Below are 17,908 nucleotides of genomic sequence, written 5' to 3'. Positions count from 1 at the left end.
CAATGTTGAGATGCTGTTTTGCTGTGAAGCTCCAGAAATGTTTAGCGGACTGAGAAACTTCCATCAGCACAGGAGCGAGGAGAGATAAAGACTGGATTTTCATTTTTGGGAAACAGTAGAAAAAAAAAGGCACCAAAAAGTAAGAAACAAAAATTGAAGGTCAATAAAAAGGCAAAAAAAAGTGGAGAAACTGAAGAAACACTGACAGAAATAATAATAAAAGTGTCCTCATCAATGGCAGAATACAACATATTGTGTTTTTCTCTTGTTTTTGTGTGTTTTACATGACGACATATGCTGCTTACAGGACGTCGCTGATCTAACAATCCCGGTCTTGCTGCCTGTCAGAGCCCGTTATGTTTTCCTGTCTGGCGCTCTGTCAAGCGTGTACGAGCCGCAGGAGAGCACGGCCGTATCTAATTGACAAAGCCGAGGCGAAACAATGGCTCGAACTATATTAGTCGAATATCTCATTGAATATCACTCATCAGCGTTGATTAAGTTGGATAGAAGAGGGCGAGAGTCTGAGCGGCAAACTCAACATAGTTTTTTTTTTTGTTTTTGTTTTTTACGGCAGCACAATCAGACGTTGTTGTATCAGAAAATTTACATAAGCCCGCCTCTGAGGCAGCGGCGTGTCAGGGAAAGTTTGTAGAGGGAGTTTTTTATCTCATGGAAGCAAAATAAAAGTTGTGCGGTGCTGCAGAACATTTCAGGACCACAGACAGCACTGCTCTGTGAAACGTCCCACGTACCACTGACTTCTCTTGCAGGGTTGTTGATACAGATCCCTTTATATCTGATTAATGATCAACATATCAAAGAATCCAGGAGGTCCAAATTTAAGAAAATGTGACAGTTGCGTGAGGAGACGTCAAAAAGCCCGTTCTGTGGAGGTTAAATCATCATCACCGGGGTTTTTCTCAGAGCTCCAGAAACATTTTTTGTTAGATTTTTTCACAGCAACCGGTCATCTCGTTTATCCTTTATTAAAGAAATCGATCCTGGAGAAGTCAAAACTAAGAGTGATATGAAGAAGTTACAGTTTATTCAAAGTTCAAAGGAGGAGAACAAAATGTTGCATGGATGTTTACGTCATAAATCAGTGTGTGAGAGGAAGAGATGTATGAATACTCAATAGTTTCCAGACACACCAGCGTTCACACATGAGCAAAAGTGTAAGAAAAAGCAGTGTTTTGGTCTGCTCTCAGGTAAACTGATAATGAAAGTGCAGAGCCGGACCTGCAGGAGGAATAAACACCCAGAAAATCGTCATGTGATTCTGCTCTAATCTGGAGCCGTTCATCAGGAGGAGATCTCAGAGACGACTTTATAACTTTATTATCTGATCTTCACTCCCGTTTATCAGCCTGACTGCAGCTGATCGAGGACGTCTCCTCCACTGTCGGGTGTTTTTATGTTCTGTAATGTTGACCGCAGCTGGAGAGGACGATTACTTAACTCCATGAGGACACGGGAAAAACAGGAGAGAGAACATGAGTCTGAATTTGAAAACAAAGACGCACTTATACCTCGCTGCGTGCTTTTACATGATGGCTCACAGCTCATGTACAGTAAAGTAATCCGGCTGTTTGGCACTAAAAATCTTGAATAAACACAAATCCTGCGGTCCTGCGGTCCAACTTGCTTTGCTGGTAGTGAATTCAACTTTAAACAAACACATTGTTGATGAAAAACGATCTGAAGTGACTCAGGCAGAGAAGTTCTCTATCCTTCCTCACAGTCTGGCTGCATCCAGAAGTTACAGCAACAGGCAACCGAATGAAACACACCATAACTTTGAGTAAACTTGTGGATTTCTGTGGATTGTTGGAAACATTTGAGATAAGTTTAGTTGTATTTTGATGCAGAATTCTCACATGTAGCATCTTTAAATGAAGTTCTTGTGCTGTGTTGAGAGTTTCTCTGGTAAATCCAGATATAAACTGTTCAATCATTTGTACAGATTGTATTCTGCTGTAACTTAAAGATGCAGGGGAGATGTTGTTGGTGACAGACATTCCCAGTATCTGTCTTGCAGTTAGAAGCTGGAGGCTGGCCAAACGTTTTATTTTCCACTCCGCTGCTCGCACTTAGTTTAAAGGTGAGCAAGTCTTTACTTTACCCCAGCAGGTGGGATTCAGTAATGAGTTGAAACCACAGCAGATTTACGTTATCTTCAATGCTGTTCAAGATCATAAGCTTTCTGACTTTACTACCTAACAAGACGGTGCCGTGCCGATGATTGCGGCAGTGACGCTGATACCTGAGCCGCACGCTGCAGCCACCGAGACGTTCAGAGGTTGCCGGAGTCGTCGAGCGGGTTGGAGATGACCGACTTGTGAATGAGCATGAAGAGCGGCAGGTAGGCCAGGAAGTCGAGCAGGTCGAGGGGCGGGATGTGCTGCAGCTCCAGCCTGATGGCCGCCTCCTGCTCCAGGTGGATCCCTCCGGCCTTCAGCTCCAGCAGCAGCTGCTCGGCGCTGATGAAGCCCTGCTGAGCGCCGCCGTCTCCCCGCTGCTCCTCCAGGAGGAACAGGAACAGTTGCTGCGCGAGTTTTGACATAAATGGTTAAAACCGAGGAGAGTCTGAGCACAGTAGTGGAGTGTGTGGGTGTGTTTTTGTGTGTGCTGCCTCAGATTACCTCGGCCTGTTTCTAGTCCTGTTTGAGTGCACCTGTTTGCACAGTTAATGCAGTCAAGGTAATAATTGTTGAGGTAGAGGAGGAGGAGGAGGAGGGGGGGGGGGGGGGAATAATCCCTCTGGCAATTAGCCTGTTCCCCCCACCAGCCTCTCCAGTTAACAACCCTATCCCTAACAGCTCTATAATTACACAGCCTCCTCTACCTGGCCAGCGGCTCAGTTTCCACACCCATGGCCACAGGCTTTCATGTCGCTCCGGCCTTTCAGTTTTCTCGGTACTTCCTCGTATGAATGAGGGCCGGGCCAGCTGGTCGGCCAGTCCCGGTCCATCTGAGATGAGCCGTGTGTCTCAGGCTGATTACAGGGCTGGGCGGAGTGGACGGCATGTTCACTGCTGGGCACTTTAATGAGATTAGGCTCTCGCTAATCTATGAAAAGGGAAAAGCACCCCTCTCTTTCTCCCTCTCGCTCGTTTCCCTCATTTCTATGCATGAGGGCTGAGTGTCTCTCATAAAAAAAAAAAAAAAAAAAGAAGCTAGCTTTACAAAGCATGCTTTGGAATTGCTCTTCAAAGTGTTTACCAGTATTTATTTCATTGTAATTATACCCGCGGAGCCATGAAAGAGAGGCGGAGGTGGTGTTGGTGGCATGAATGTGACTAATGTGGGAGTTAATCTGACGTAGCATGGAGGCAATCAAGTGCACAAACAAACAGGAGCAGTATGAGCATGTGGCTGCACACAGAACGAGTCCACAGACGTCAGCTCAGTGCTGAAAAGACGTCCAGCGAAGAGCCGGAATCAACTTTTTTGTGACGTCTTTTTTAGACATCTTTCATCACTGCTGAGAAACAACGTATCAGATTTAAAATAATATTGATTAAAGCTTGTTAAAACCTGTTTATTATCTTCTGGATGTATCCTGATGAGGTACAACATCTGCTGCCTTTCTACTGTTTCCCTGTTTTTGTGATGAGGAAAAGTATTTTTAGAAGGTTTTGCCAGATACACTCCAATTTCGGCTTCAAATCTGTATTAGTTGTCTTTTCAAAGTTCACTATTGATGGTTTAAAATGAACTTTTTAACCTCACTTACAATCGTTCACATGAAAAAAGTCTTCTGGTTCAATATTAACTTCCTCATGGTGGTCCAATTTTACTCCATGCAACAAATCACATGTTGAGGCACAACAAACACCTGGTTAGGGTTACTTGTTTCTGTTGCCCTGATCACAGATGGAGATTTATCACCCTTCCCATAAAAAACAGCCGGTTTTGACGGCACAATAACGTAAAGAAATGTTTGCAGCTCTCCTTAAAAATATCCAGTGACGCGACTCAAACACAGTAAGTTGAAAAGATGTCTAAAAACGTTCAGTCTTGTTCCTCAGCGGACGTCTTTTCAACGCTGACAAAGCCGTTGAATTGACTTTGATCGTCTCTTGGACATGTTTTTCTCAGCCAGCAGAAGTTTTGTAGAATTTGGGAAATGTTACCTTCGCTCTGAAGAGCCTCACTTCTAATGAGTGGAAGTCCATGTCGCTGATCAGAGATCTCATAAACTCACTGGAAGAAAAAAGTGATCGTGTTATTTGGTTCAACTCAGCAAAACAACATGTGAGTCTAGTTTTCAAACATGCTCTCCACTGATTTCATGTTGGAATTTCATAAAGATATGAGACTTGCAGGAGGCAGTACATAGTGCGGTTCAAGCTGGATCCTACACTTCCCATAATGCATCTTTCATCACAAGCCTCCTGCCTGTTGAATGTCCACGATCTCACTTTGTAATGCAGGTTTTCTGTTGTAAATTTGGTGTCAAGGTTATTTTACACACTTTGGAGAAGTCTCAGTCAACTTTAAAAAGCCCTTTAGTGTCAAATCAGTGCAGTGCACCTTTAACATGGCCTACATTTGCCAAATTGCAGTAAAAATAATAAATTAAATCTTATAAAAGTAGTATCTGTGTTGGTAAATACTTTGGTTGCCACTCCAGACACATTAAGCCCATCCTGTTTGCGTTGGCGGCTGATGATTTTGGCGGGTGCGTCCCGTGCGGTGTTGTGTTTGCAGCGATGTGATGGTAAAGTGTTCTGAGCCCATTGTGGTTGCTCACAGTGGCCTGGCTGCCAAACAATACGTGGGCACACGTGGACATCCCGCCACAGTAACGGATAAAACTGCTCTGGTTCTGGGACAGTGGGTGTTGGGGGTGTTGGGGGTGTTGAGGGGGGGTGAGGCTGGGTGAGCAGGGGTGAGCGGGGTTCGTGTGGAGGTTTAGGGAGGGGAACGAGCTACCGGGGCACACTCTGGTGCAATGTGACCACTCACGAACCAACAAAATCTAGGTCTGCTCGGATGATTAGAGGGAGACACGACCGATTGTGTTGGGACAGACCTCTCCAGTCCAGCGTGTGGCACAGCGACGGTCGTCCCTTCTCTAACGAGCGCCCGGTGTTAATGAGCCCCTCCTCGCCGCGCGCTCAATGGCCTGTTAGAGCGAAGAATGGCCAAGCGCTGGGCCAACGAGTGCACCGCACGCCTGAGTGCTCCCCGCGCCATGATTGGCCCTCCAGCCACGGTGCGGGCCGCGGCTTGACGGGGATGAAGCGAGACAGGGCAGCTAATGATCATTAATTGCACTTGGTTTGCAGTAAAAGAGTCCAAATGCTGGTGCGCTGAGGACACTGGCGTGATAATGGCGAGCGTAAACGAGGGGCTGGGGAACTGGTGATGGACTGGGAGGATAATAGCAGCCTAACCCATTTTCTTTTGTCGGCGCTGCTCTGGCACCCTGCTGGGGACAACACAGCAGACTTCTCGCTTACGTAACGCCCCAAAATTTTGGCGCTCTCCTCATTGGGGGAGCTGGTATACAGTGAGGCGGCGGGCACAAACATATTCTGACCTAGTTTGAATTTGACAGAATTGATGGTTGTTTTGGGATATTTTTGAGCGGGCTGCGGTGAGGAGCAGGAGAAGGAGGAGGAGGAGGAAAAGGAGGAGGGAGAGTTTGTGACCTTGGTTCTGCCGTCTCACGTTTCCTCCAACATTAGCCCTCCTTGACTCATCTCAGTCCGGCGAATTTCCAGGAACGAGGAGACTTACGGTAACTCCCAGCTCACGCGTGCATGCTCGCAAGTCCAAGCAACAAGTCCCCCGACCTGGACAACGACTGCAGGAATCCTGTGTGGCAATGTGCTTTCTTGGCAGATCATGTGACTCAGCCTGAGGGTATGCGGCGGCGCTGTGTGAGGTGGACTTGTCGGGGAAGCACAATGCGACACAGGGGGACAGATGGGCCGAGTCAAGGGCCAAAACAGCACGGCACAGAGGGTGAGAGGCAGGCGACAAGGGAGCCGGAGAGATTAAAGACACGAGAGGGACGGACAATTAAAGTTGAAAAGAAAAAGAGAGGGAAGGGGGTGGAAGGGTGCAATTAGCGCGAGGTAAAAAACTGGACGAGGAGAAAGAAATATAAGAAAAAAAAAAATGTGATGTGGGGAGAAGCTGCTCGGATTTCAAAGCCTTGCATGATCAGAAAGGCTGATTGTGTAACTACTGTTGCAGCTCATTTCTAGGATAGGATTAGAGACAACAGGATTAACTGAGACAGGTAAGAGGATCAATTTAGTTCAGCCGGGATGAGATGACAGAAGGATGCTATTGTTTTTCTCCTTGTTTCCAACGCTGATCTTCTCTCTTATTATCAAAATCGCAAACGAGGAGTTCTGTGAAAAGAGGTTTAATATGGTCATTCATTATGATTACTATAATTGCCTCTATAGAGAGGAGACACCCTGGTCTCCCTGTGCCAGTCGGTCTCCAGGCCGCCTCTAACACACAACACAAAGAGCTGGCCGTAAATCAGAGGACCCATGACCCTGGCCCTGTCCTCGCTGAGAGGGAGCTCTGAGGGGCTTTGGGAGCAGGCCTTGACCCTCAGAGACCTCCGGAGTAGGGTTGGCTCCACACACTCCTGTCTGTAGGAAGCTATACACCCCAGGGCAGGAAAAGAGGCGATGTGTGTGGGAATCCGCGACATATGGGGCGTAATGTAGAGACACAAGGCCGAGTTCAAATCAGTGGGATGTTTTCTGTCTGCCAAGGGTTCAACGCAGGGCTGCAACTATTATTGATTAATCTGCAGATTATTTTCTGGATCCATAAAATGTCAGGGAAATTGTGCAGAGTGCCTTTTTGTGAGTTCCCACGGCCCGAGTTCACACCCTTAAATGTCTTTCTCTTTTGAACATTCAAACATTCTCAGTAAAGCATCAAATCTCATAATTTGAGAATCTGAAAATAGTTTTACCTTTTTTGGGGCATTTTTGCTTGAACACATTACTTAATCAATCATCAAAATACCTTCAGATCACATATTCCATCAACTGATGAACTGATGATGTGATTAAACATCGCAGCTTTAGTTAAATCTACATTTAATCACCAAAACTACAAACAGGATCCAAGATTTCTAAAGGGAGATGGGAGAGTTGTTGGTCTAAAATTTGAATATTTGCTGTTTTTCTTCCCTTAACTTTGGTTTAATTGGACTTTTGGTTGGACAAAACAAGTCAAATTCATTCCATTTTACAAAACTGGTATGATATCTGGAGATATGGTGCCGTTCTTGAGGGCTGCAGCTAACTGTTATTCTTTTTATTGATTGATCATTTAGTCTATAACAATTCAGAAACCCGTGAAAAATGGTGTCCAGAACTGAAAGCGATGCCCTCACCCCTTTATATCAAGTCTTTTTTTGTGATTTCTCGTTTTCTTTTGTGTCTGAAGATCTGCGGAGAGATTTCTATTGTTCAGTTGATTTTTTACTGTAGAGAAGTTGCAACACAGATACCTACTTCAGTTCATCCAAAAACAAAATACATTCAATTTAAAGTGATTTAAATCAGAGGAAATAAGCACATCCTCACATTGCAAAAGCTAAAACCAGAGCATGTTTTGTATTGTTGCTAATAATGTTTGTATTTCCGCTGTGCAGATTAATATTCCCTCATTCCACTAATCAATGGATCCTTTTAGTGCTGCTGAATGTGCGGTTATCACATCCGAACTCATAACTTCGACTTCTGAGGTCACATAAACTGTTTGAAGCGGATCAAAGCGAGCCCCCACACACGTCGACAAAATCAGCGGAACAAACCCAGCGAACACACTCTTATTCTTGTTTATGGCGGGTCAGGGACTCCCTCCTCCGCCTCCATTGAGGGAGCGTGTCAGCTGATGGTCACTTACTCCATGGTGGCGATTTTCTGTGCCAGACTGGAGATCACAGCGAAGAGCCGCAGGTCCACGAGTCCATCTGTCACTCTGAAGTCCACCATCTCCAGGATCTGAAGCAACATGAACAACAGAGGAGATGATCAATACTTTTACGACCTCTGGGTGGGTTTGGAGGCTCTGATTGGGCGATTTTCTATGTTAGCGGTAGTGTTTTTTATAGTATTTGCACGTTGACAGATGAAGTAGAAACCGACCCTGTAGACGTAGATCTCCTCTTCGTCGGACAGCAGCTCTGGAGGGATGATGTTTTTAAGAGCAAGCAGAACCTGAAGGCAGGAGATGTAGCCGTCAGCGTCACTGTCCTCCTGCAGAGGAAGAACATCATCATCATCATCATCATCATCATCATCACCACCATCATCATCATCAACATCATCATCATCATCAAGATCATTAGCTCCTGGTCTTTATGGGTTACAATTCTTTACAAGTCAGTGTGAATTTTCAGGGATTTAAGTGGCAAAAGTTTCCAGTATTTCAGAAAAAATAAGCAATTTAGAAAAACATACAATATAAATTTGAGTAAACATCTTAGAAACATGAGTTTACTTCTTCTGTTATGCCTTTTAATCATCTTGAGAACCCCAAAGGCTGCGAAACATTAAATCTAGATGAAACTATTAGTTAACAAAGTCATTTTTTAAAACAAACACACCCAAACTTCACAGGTTTCAGCTTCTTAAATGTATTTTTTTGTTCAGTTTTTTGTCTTTTACAATATTAAATGGAATGAACTCTGAGTTTCATCTGTTGGACAAAAGGGGTAATTTGAATATGACTCCACGACGGAGAGAAGAAAGAGAAACCATCACTTTATTCTTAATTGGAAGTGCTTAATATTACATTGAGAATACCCCCGATAAAAAGGGATAAAATGTCTTTTCACTTACTGCCTCAAAAGCTCTTTTGTACTCCGCCAGCTTCTCCTGACTGAAAATGCAATACTTTGCCAAAAAGTCGACTGCAAGGAGAAGAAACAGAAAGAAAAAACCCCATTAGAGCGTGATGAACCTTAACTGGACTTTCTGACGGCAGGAGAACAACATTTCTGTCTAAATGTTGGATTTTGAACGATTTCCAGCTCGAGCGACAACATTCAGCCTCTCTGTGTGTGTGCAGAGTGGATTAGAGCAATATTTCTGTCCTCTGGTCACACCGGGGTCACGAAGAGTGGACAATACAGGGCGAGTGGTTCACAGGGAGTCCAGTTGGCCTTGACTGGTGGGGGGGGGCAGAGTGGCACTGGGCTGCTGAATGGATGCTGCAGCGGTCGAGACATTAAAATGAACCATAATTTTCTGCTTCATCAGGAAAAAGTGTAATGTAATCACATATCTTATGGCGGAGGATTAGTTTGATCAGCATGAATAGTGACTGATGGTCAAGATGGTAAAAAAGCAAAGAGACACATTATGACTGAAAATAATAACTATTTTGATAACTGAGTACAAGTTTTTTCCATTTCTTTCTCTGGTTACTGTCTCCAAAATGTGAGAATTTGCTGCTTTTTTGGGGGTTAAAGGGATATTCCGGTGTAAGTTTAATCCATGGTCTAAATCACCGTGAAACTGTGTTAGACTCCCTCTCGAGATATCAAGTTAGCAGACCGCTAATTTACGGAATTTTATCAACCTCAGAAACGACCGCACGACAACAATACACTGCAGTAAATGGATCTAAATATAAACCGCCACCAAAAAGCCACAAATAATGCTCAGAACAGCACCAAACTTCAGCAACAGTACAAATAGGGTCTCAGCACATAGTCCGGGGCATCTAACCTCCGCTAGCTTAGCTGGATTTCTATTGTGAAGCTAAAAACAGAGTTCAACTCTCCTCCATCAGCTTCCGGGTCGGGGAAGTCCCGACGCGACGATTACCGAGTGCGGTTAGAAATGCTCAATTCCGTTCTTTTCCCTGTCCGCTCTCGATAATAACTGTTATAAACTGGCAGGTAAGACACATATGAACTTTGATTGCTTTTCCATGGAGTCATAATCATACATTTTCATCCATGAGCCGCGGAACTCTACTGCACTCGGTAATCGACTCGTCGGGACTTCCCGTCAACAGGAAGCTGCTGCAGAAGAGTGGTAAATTTAGTCAGCTTTTCAGTAGAAATCCAGCTAAGCTAGCGGAGGTTAGATGCCCCGGACTATGTGCTGAGACCCTATTTGTACTGTTGCTGGAGTTTGGTGCTGTTCTGAGCATTATTTGTGGCTTTTTGGTGGCGGTTTATATTTGGATCCATTTACTGCAGTGTATTGTTGTCGCGCGGTCGTTTCTGAGGTTGATAAAACTCCGTAAATTAGCGGTCTGCTAACTTGATCTCTCGAGAGGGAGTCTAACACAGTTTCACGGTGTGTTAGACCATGGATTAAACTTACACCGGAATATCCCTTTAATATGATAAAAGTACCACATCTGTAGTTGAATAAAAGCGAGAGGCTCAACCCTTCAGATGAAGTCCTTGGCCTGCACCCTCAGTACACATAGGATGCCATATCCCCACATCATATATTCAACACAATCTCACCCATGAAGGTGATTGGAAAACTAAACAACACTCTGCAACTGGAGATTAGACTTCCTCACAAACAGGCTGCAGAGAGTTCAGACTGACAGTCAAACCTTCTCTACATTAGTGCTCAACACCAGAGCCACATAAAGGCTCACACTGTTCACTACTGAATGCACTCCCAGACATCCGGAGGACTCTATTGTGAAGTATGAAAGCATCATCGTAGGCTGTATTATAAACAATGATGAGAGTTCATAGCCAGAGGAAACCAACAATCTCGCAGAGCAGCAGCGACATCAGTGAAGTGAGATGTCTGCTCAGAGCCCAAAGGAAACTTAAAGACGACACCCACCACTGCCACAGTCTGTTCAAGAGATACAAAAGTATCTGCTGCAGTGTCACCGGACAACACAGCAGCTTCACTCATCAGGTTGTGAACTCATCCTCAACACTCCACGGTAAAGAAAAATATTTTCTGTGTTGTAGGCTGTCACTTAAATGAACCCTGAACCTCGAATGTGAAGATGTCACCTCTGAGAAACAGATAATAATAATTAACTCAAGTTTGTGCCTCTTACATTTGAGACTCTTTCTTTGATTATGACGCACAAGCTACAGAAATAACCTTTGTTTTTGTAAAAATATCTACAACAACTTCTGTTGTTTTTTTCGTGACTTTGTGACTCTAAATGACCCTTTTTTTAATCTTCATTATCCTGAAACACTCAAACTAAAAACATTTAAACCTACTTGTATTTACAAACACTGTTTCTTACTAAAATCTAATGATCACTGTTAAAGTCTCCAATATAAAAACGATTATTACACAAGGGGGACAAACTGAGACTGACATGAATATTTCAGTAGGCAAATTTGGGAGGGAGAGCGACTTGGAAAAAAAAAAAAAACGGGGGTAGAAAATGGGGCTTTTAAGCTGCTGCCACTTCAATTTAGGAGATGAGAATGAGTCTACTGAATAATGGATCTATTCATTGGTTTGGAGAAGAAAGAGGAGCAACAGAGTTGATATCAGTCTGGACTTAAACCCCTGGACCTCTGGGGTTTCTCCACAGTGGCAGGGGGGCTGTTTGAATCTGCCATTTATCAGCTTAGGCCTAATCAAAACCAGGCCTTCCGTGGCCTCGTCCTTTCACATGCAAAATGTTACATTCGCATCCAGTCAACTTGACTTGTTAAAGCTTGATTGATCAAAAAACCTGCGGCGCATCTGTTTGCAAATATCTGCGATGAGAAGAGGCTGCAGGACGAGGATCTGGAGTCACACATGCAGCCGTCGCTCGGCCTGCTGGGGGAATTAAAAGTCCCTTCAAAAGACTCGAACACACACTGACGTGGCGGCTGCATCAGGGGCAACTGGTCAATCTGCTAGAGAGAATCGGCAGCTTGTGGTAGAGAGTGAATGGATCCACCTTCTCTTTTACAACAGGCCGGCTGAGGCTGAGCTTCACTGACCATCTGGAGGAGAGTTAGCTGTTGACCTGAAGAGACTTCAGTCAGCTTCAGTTTACCCAAAACTCAGTTTAGCTGAGATGTTGTTGTTGTTGTTGTGCCGATTTTAAAGTCACTAGCGAAGCAGCACGGTACAAAATACAAGCACAGAAGACACGTTAGATAAGTCAGACCACCGTGTTTCTCTATATATCTTTAAATGTTACAAATTACAACATGTTTAAACAAGTTTGACAATTTCACATATCTTCAGACGGGAAATCAACAGCCAGTTTTCTACCTGGAATGAACGGTTGTGTTACATTACAGTGATTCTGTCTCTTTGCACAACTTGAGATGTTTTAATTGGGCATTGCACAAGTTATACCAAAAAAAGTCATATTTTTACTATTTTCTATAACATAAACTGTGATGGTGAGTCATTAGGACATTTAGGAACTAAAGCTGTCATGATACCAGATTTTCACCCCACAATTAACGGTCCCACAAATTCTAAATAATGATATTATCAGAATATCTGTAGAAAATTACAAATAAATTGCTGTTAGTAAAAATGTATGTTGTTTACTGTGTGTTTTGCTTCTAATTTGGCAGATTGAATACACTCCAAATACAAGTGTCAGGAGGAAGAGAGAGAGAGGGAGAGTCTGTCACCATAACTGTAAACAAAAGAGTACAAAAAGGACAATTACACCAAATTAATAGTGAAAAGGGAACCCAAGGCCTAAAATCTGGGCTGGCTGAGTCACACAATATCTATTATCACTTATATTGTGTATTACTGACTCTCTATATATAAATATCACATGTTTAACATCATAATTATTGTCAATATCGCAACACTCCTATTAGGATAACTATATAGTAATAGTTCAGGAGAGTTCAAACTCAACATCAGTCATGAACACGGCCTCGCCTGTCGTGGTCTAAACTGCTGCTGTATACAACACACACACACACACACACACACACACACACACACACACACACACACAGACACACACACACTGTGGACCTGCAGTGGTGCTGGAGGAGGTCGGGGGGACCCTGGCTGAGGGGAGCACTCCGTCAGGGAATCATCTGGACAAAAGGTGCAGTGGAGTGAGAGATTGAGGGAGGAAGCGAGGGCGGGTGGAGGAGCGGGACAAAGCCGAGGCAGTAAAGCCTCCTGCCTGATAGCCTTATCTGATTCCACTCCAGCGCTTGATGGCTTTTTTTTCACCCTGCCTTTAAAGCGCACAGGTTGTGCCTTTGGTGTGAAGCCTAGCAGAAAATGTTAATCAAGAGAGGGACTGTGTGGAGAAAGGCGAGAGAAAGGGGAGAGTCACTCTGCTGAGGCCATAATCTGTAATGAGACCGAGGCGATTCAGTTGCAATTGAGAGAGGAAGAATGGGGCCGTGATGATGATGAGCAGGGAGGTTCACTCTTTCACTGGCGTTTGTTTTTCTGTTTTGTTCCTTTTCTCTGGCGGAGTCAGTGCTCGTGCAGCGGTCCGCGGGCTGCAAACAGCCGCGGGTCACAACTCATTTAACACACACACTTGGACGTCATTTTCAATGTCTGCAGCTGACAGATGAAAAACACTGCTGACTGCTCGTCTGACAACTATTGGTACTCATCTGTGCATGATTTATATCTCCCGCTGTGACCTCCATGATTTCATGGCATCAAAAACTGTCAGGTGCTGAGAGATGGAATCAAACGTCTGGTCCGACTCGTGGCTTTGTTTACTTATTTCATCAGAGAGTTCTTTATTGAATCATAACTTTACTATGTTTGGCTTGAGTTAAATATGGTAAATTAGATGTTTGGCTTCTATTGAAAAAGTGGATGCTTTTTGAAACAGGGTGTGAGAATGGAAAAGTCAGGAATTGGCTCAGTTAAAACGATAACCTTTCCTAAACTAGACATAATTGTCAAGCATGAAATACGGCCGTTTAATGTTTCCAACTTCAGACTGGAAATGTTTTTGTATGTAAGTTTCAGCATGTCGGTGTATATTCATCTATTTTTTCTGATTTTTAGCAGGAGATTATTTGTCTTTTCCTTCTTCATCATGAATCGATTCAGCTGCTGCCTCATTTAGTCATGCGAGATTAAACTAAATAACCAAAATGTCAAATGATCAAATATTTTCATGTACATATTACAACTAAGGTAAAATCAACAGTAGAGATAGCTTTAGTTTTAGCTAATGCTAGCTCACACGCTAGGCCTTTTACTGTAGTTGTCTAGTTGCCGTGTTCGACAGTAACCGCAGCCAAAGTGTCACTTTAAAAGATCATTTTTCAACTTCAGAAAGTCGCTGTTTGTCATAAAACTAATGAAATATAAGACTGTGAAAACACGTAATTATAAAAACTGTTGGAACTTTATGGAGCTGCTCTTGTTTGTTAGCTAAACAACAGAACTGACTCACTCTCTCCTCTCCCATAACTGCAAGATGTCAGTATGATTTTCACCTTTGTTAATACTTTTTCTGCGCTGAGCCGGCGGCCATGTTGGTGTTGATGACGTACGTTGAGCAAGACGATGCAGTTCAATAAACCAGATGTTATTTTACTTGATTTTAAGACAAACTGTGACTTTCTTGACTTGCACAAGTATCTTATTCATTCACAAACATCATATTGTGTGACTCACGCCTCTTTTTTCAGGAGAGTTTTGTTTAAAAACTTGTTCGTATCCCTTCGAGTATTTGCTCTACTGACCTGTGAGGTGCCTAAATTGAAAATAAAACACTTCATTAAACAGGGAGCACTTTTTTTATAAATGACTTGTCAAACAGTGTCATTTCTAACACACACACACACACACACACACACAAGGACACACACACAGGGGTCTATTGTATCTCTAACGAGTTCACTTTGTTTGTTGCTCTCTTTCCCGCTTAATCCCAGACTTTTGTTTCTGCTCATCATCACACTGTATAAAGTGTCCTATAATTCCTTTAACAAAGGTCATATTCAGCAGTGGCGAGGAGGTGACCCCCTTTTATAATAGCAGGAGAATGTCAGAGTGCAACATGCCCCACATATACAGCCCTGAAATATGTGATTAAGAGCGCGAATATAGAACAAATCGCATTCACACACACAGAGATAAACAGAGTCTAAACCGATCTTTAACTGCTGATATTCTATGAGAAATGGGTTTATGGGATGTTTATGGGTTTAGGTGCTTAAATATGTGATGATCCTGTAAATCTACCGCCTCAATGGGACGAGACAAAAGCCATAAAATATGAAGTGTGTTGCTGTAAGATAAGGAGGTGAGAGGTCTGAGCGCCAAAGCGGACCTGTAAACCAGGCCAAGCGTGTCGTTTCACAATAGTATAGAATGAGGTATTGTTGGCTGAATCAAAGGTAAAGATCAATATCTTATCTGATGAAGGTGTTCCAGGGAAAAACACTGGACTGTGGCAGACCAGCGGGAGGTGAAGTAGAAACGGAGCGGGCAGGTTTTCAGACTGATGAAAGCAGTCGCACGACCCACATGTGCACATGGAGGGTAGATTACATGTGGTTTGAGCTGTTTCAGCCGTTGTGGTGACAATCTCTACAATCTGATCATCAATTTACCAAGCAGGAAACGTAATACTCCATCTACCCTGACATGAGTTTGATTTAATAAAGATTGTAGGATGCGTGTGTTAACATCACATTCTTGGAAATGATGCTCACACATTTATAAATCTACATGACCTGATACGTTTTATGTGAATATTAAAGATCTAATTTGCAAAATATGACCAGAATTTGAATCACGGGGGGACAACTGCTGCTCTCGGCTAGCTTTCCTTGGCTGTAGCTAGCAACCATTAGCAAATTAGCTTGCGACAGGGAAAACAGAAGTAAGAATATTTAATTTCTTGACATTTTGTGAGTTTATTTTGTTAATTTACAATACTGGCGGGCATTTATCAAATCAGACTATCGCCTCTTGTGGAACAAAGTGGTGTTAAAAGAGACAGGACGGTCCAGGCTAGCTGGTTAGCATGCTAACTTCAGCAGACATCTCTGCAAAACGGATAACTTTGACATAACGTCAGCACTGTTAATGTGAGCACATATTTGAATATTTTAAACTAAAATTATATCATATGTCAAATCTTAAAAATTGCACCTTTTAGTCAATGATTATGAGATTCAAGGAATATTAACATTTCTTCCTGTTTACCACCAAATGTGCAGGTTGCTTAAAGGAGCTCTGAGGAAAATAAAGGTTAGATTTTCATTCAGTGCTAATTATCAATAATACACTGTGTGTTTCATTGAGGTCTTTTCCTCTTAGCTGTTTGGACGAGCCTCCTTGGCTGAGCTATAACATCAGCTAGCCTCTCAATCATCAGAAGCAAAGACTGGACAAAACAAAGATTATCATGCAAAATGTTAACACTGCTTTTTACCATTTAAATTGGGTGCACAGGTTTTAAAATCACGCACTGCTTTTAATCATACATTTATCACCGGAATGAAAAAATGTAGTATCCATAGCATTTACAAAACGTCTCCTTTGTTCAACTGTGTAAATCACCATTATGTGTCACTACACCTGGCAGTGGTGACGCATAATGATGAATCACACGTGTCAGGCGGCTCAAGTTACTGCTCACAATGCAGCAAACTACGAAGTGTTGAGAGAACAGAGTGAGTCAGTCAGAGAGGTTCTGAGTGCAGGTTGTTTTCATGTGTTCCTGACCTGATCAAACAAGATTTAATCTGGCTTTCTGTCATTAATTTAAATCACTTGTTTTCACTTTTTCTGTTGATCTGCGACAAAAAAAGCCACACAGATTCTACTTTTACTCAACTTTGTAAAACAATGAAACATGAGAATTGAGGTGCAGCATTGATCATTTGTCTGGGCAACTACAATAATGGATTTGTATGTGTTCCAGACAAGCAAACCTCTCGTAGTCGCGGTAACAATGACTGTCATTTCTCAGAGGCAGAGATGGAAGAAGCAAGATGTTGCTATCCCTCTTCCTCATCAGAAAACTCTTTACTGAGGTAATGAATCAAGCGAGAAGTAGGGTCAATCTCTCATAAGCTTACATTCAATCGGACTTCTTTTTTAAACCAGTGGAGTCGCCCCCTGCTGGCCATCAGAGAGACTGCAGGTTTAAGGCACATCTGCATTTATACTTCCCATGCAATGTTTTGCCATGACCATGATCTCCTTCTATTCGTTACCAAACAGTTTTAGTTTACTAAACTTAAAGTGTAAAGATATAAACCCACAGTTTTACAAACATTGAGGAATGGTACATGAATATTCAGGGTGTCTCGCTTTGTGTAAAAAAAATGGTCTTTTCAGAGCAGAATTTGGCAACGTGTGCCTGTTTCACTCGAGTGGGCACTACAATGTAAAAGCGGGTGACAGTATTTGGCAGCATTCTCCTGCAGCCCGTTGAAAACACGACTCCTCCCCCTCACTTTCTCCCAAAAAAGCCAGAGAAGAGAGCGTGTGTGTGTGTGTGTGTGTGTGTGTGTGTGTTTGTATGTATGTGTGTTGAAGAGGGGTGGTGGAGGAAAACAAACAAAGACACACGTAGCGGCCACACTCCCGTCTCTGGCTGCACGCCATCGGCCTCACCACAAACCACAACTTACGCTTTCTGCACACAAACACATACGCCCGCCTACGTCCAATCAGCTCCTGCGGCAGATCCGCACTGATATGCCCCCAGAGTCCAAATCATCTGCTGTATTGCAAGACCAGATCTCCAGAGATAACCTCACAAAGCAAAATCATCCGCTATTATTGCCCCGCCGCTCCTTGACATTGTGCCATTAATAAGGCCATTGTGGAAGGGCGCTCTCTGTTTGGACACCGTATAATAGACTCTTTGACAGATTTACTTTGCGCTCTCTCCCTCTTCCCCTTCCCCTTTTTCTCTCCCTCGTGAATACAGCGGGCATATTCCACGCTGCTGCTCATCAACAGACGGGCTGTTTGTTTGC

At 43.3% G+C, this 17,908-nt stretch overlaps 1 protein-coding gene across 7 annotated transcripts in view; it reads right to left on the bottom strand.

Moving 5' to 3' along the window:
* Positions 1-2,054: 2,054 nt before the first annotated feature.
* LOC115595568 (mucin-5AC-like) overlaps positions 2,055-17,908 on the bottom strand; it is a 63,563-nt gene continuing 47,709 nt past the window's right edge. For all 7 annotated transcript variants that reach the window (XM_030440208.1, XM_030440211.1, XM_030440209.1 and 4 more), the window contains 5 exons: positions 8,838-8,908; positions 8,142-8,252; positions 7,900-7,997; positions 4,140-4,209; positions 2,055-2,548 (listed from right to left, as the gene is read on the bottom strand). In XM_030440208.1, the coding sequence (XP_030296068.1) occupies positions 2,297-2,548; positions 4,140-4,209; positions 7,900-7,997; positions 8,142-8,252; positions 8,838-8,908 (602 nt within the window). In that variant the 3' untranslated portion in view covers positions 2,055-2,296. The remainder of the gene's footprint in view (positions 2,549-4,139; positions 4,210-7,899; positions 7,998-8,141; positions 8,253-8,837; positions 8,909-17,908) is intronic.

This window comes from Sparus aurata, chromosome 14 (genome assembly GCF_900880675.1).
Source record: "Sparus aurata chromosome 14, fSpaAur1.1, whole genome shotgun sequence".
In the NCBI taxonomy this organism is placed as follows: domain Eukaryota; kingdom Metazoa; phylum Chordata; class Actinopteri; order Spariformes; family Sparidae; genus Sparus; species Sparus aurata.
This window is presented reverse-complemented; position numbering and strand designations above follow the sequence as displayed.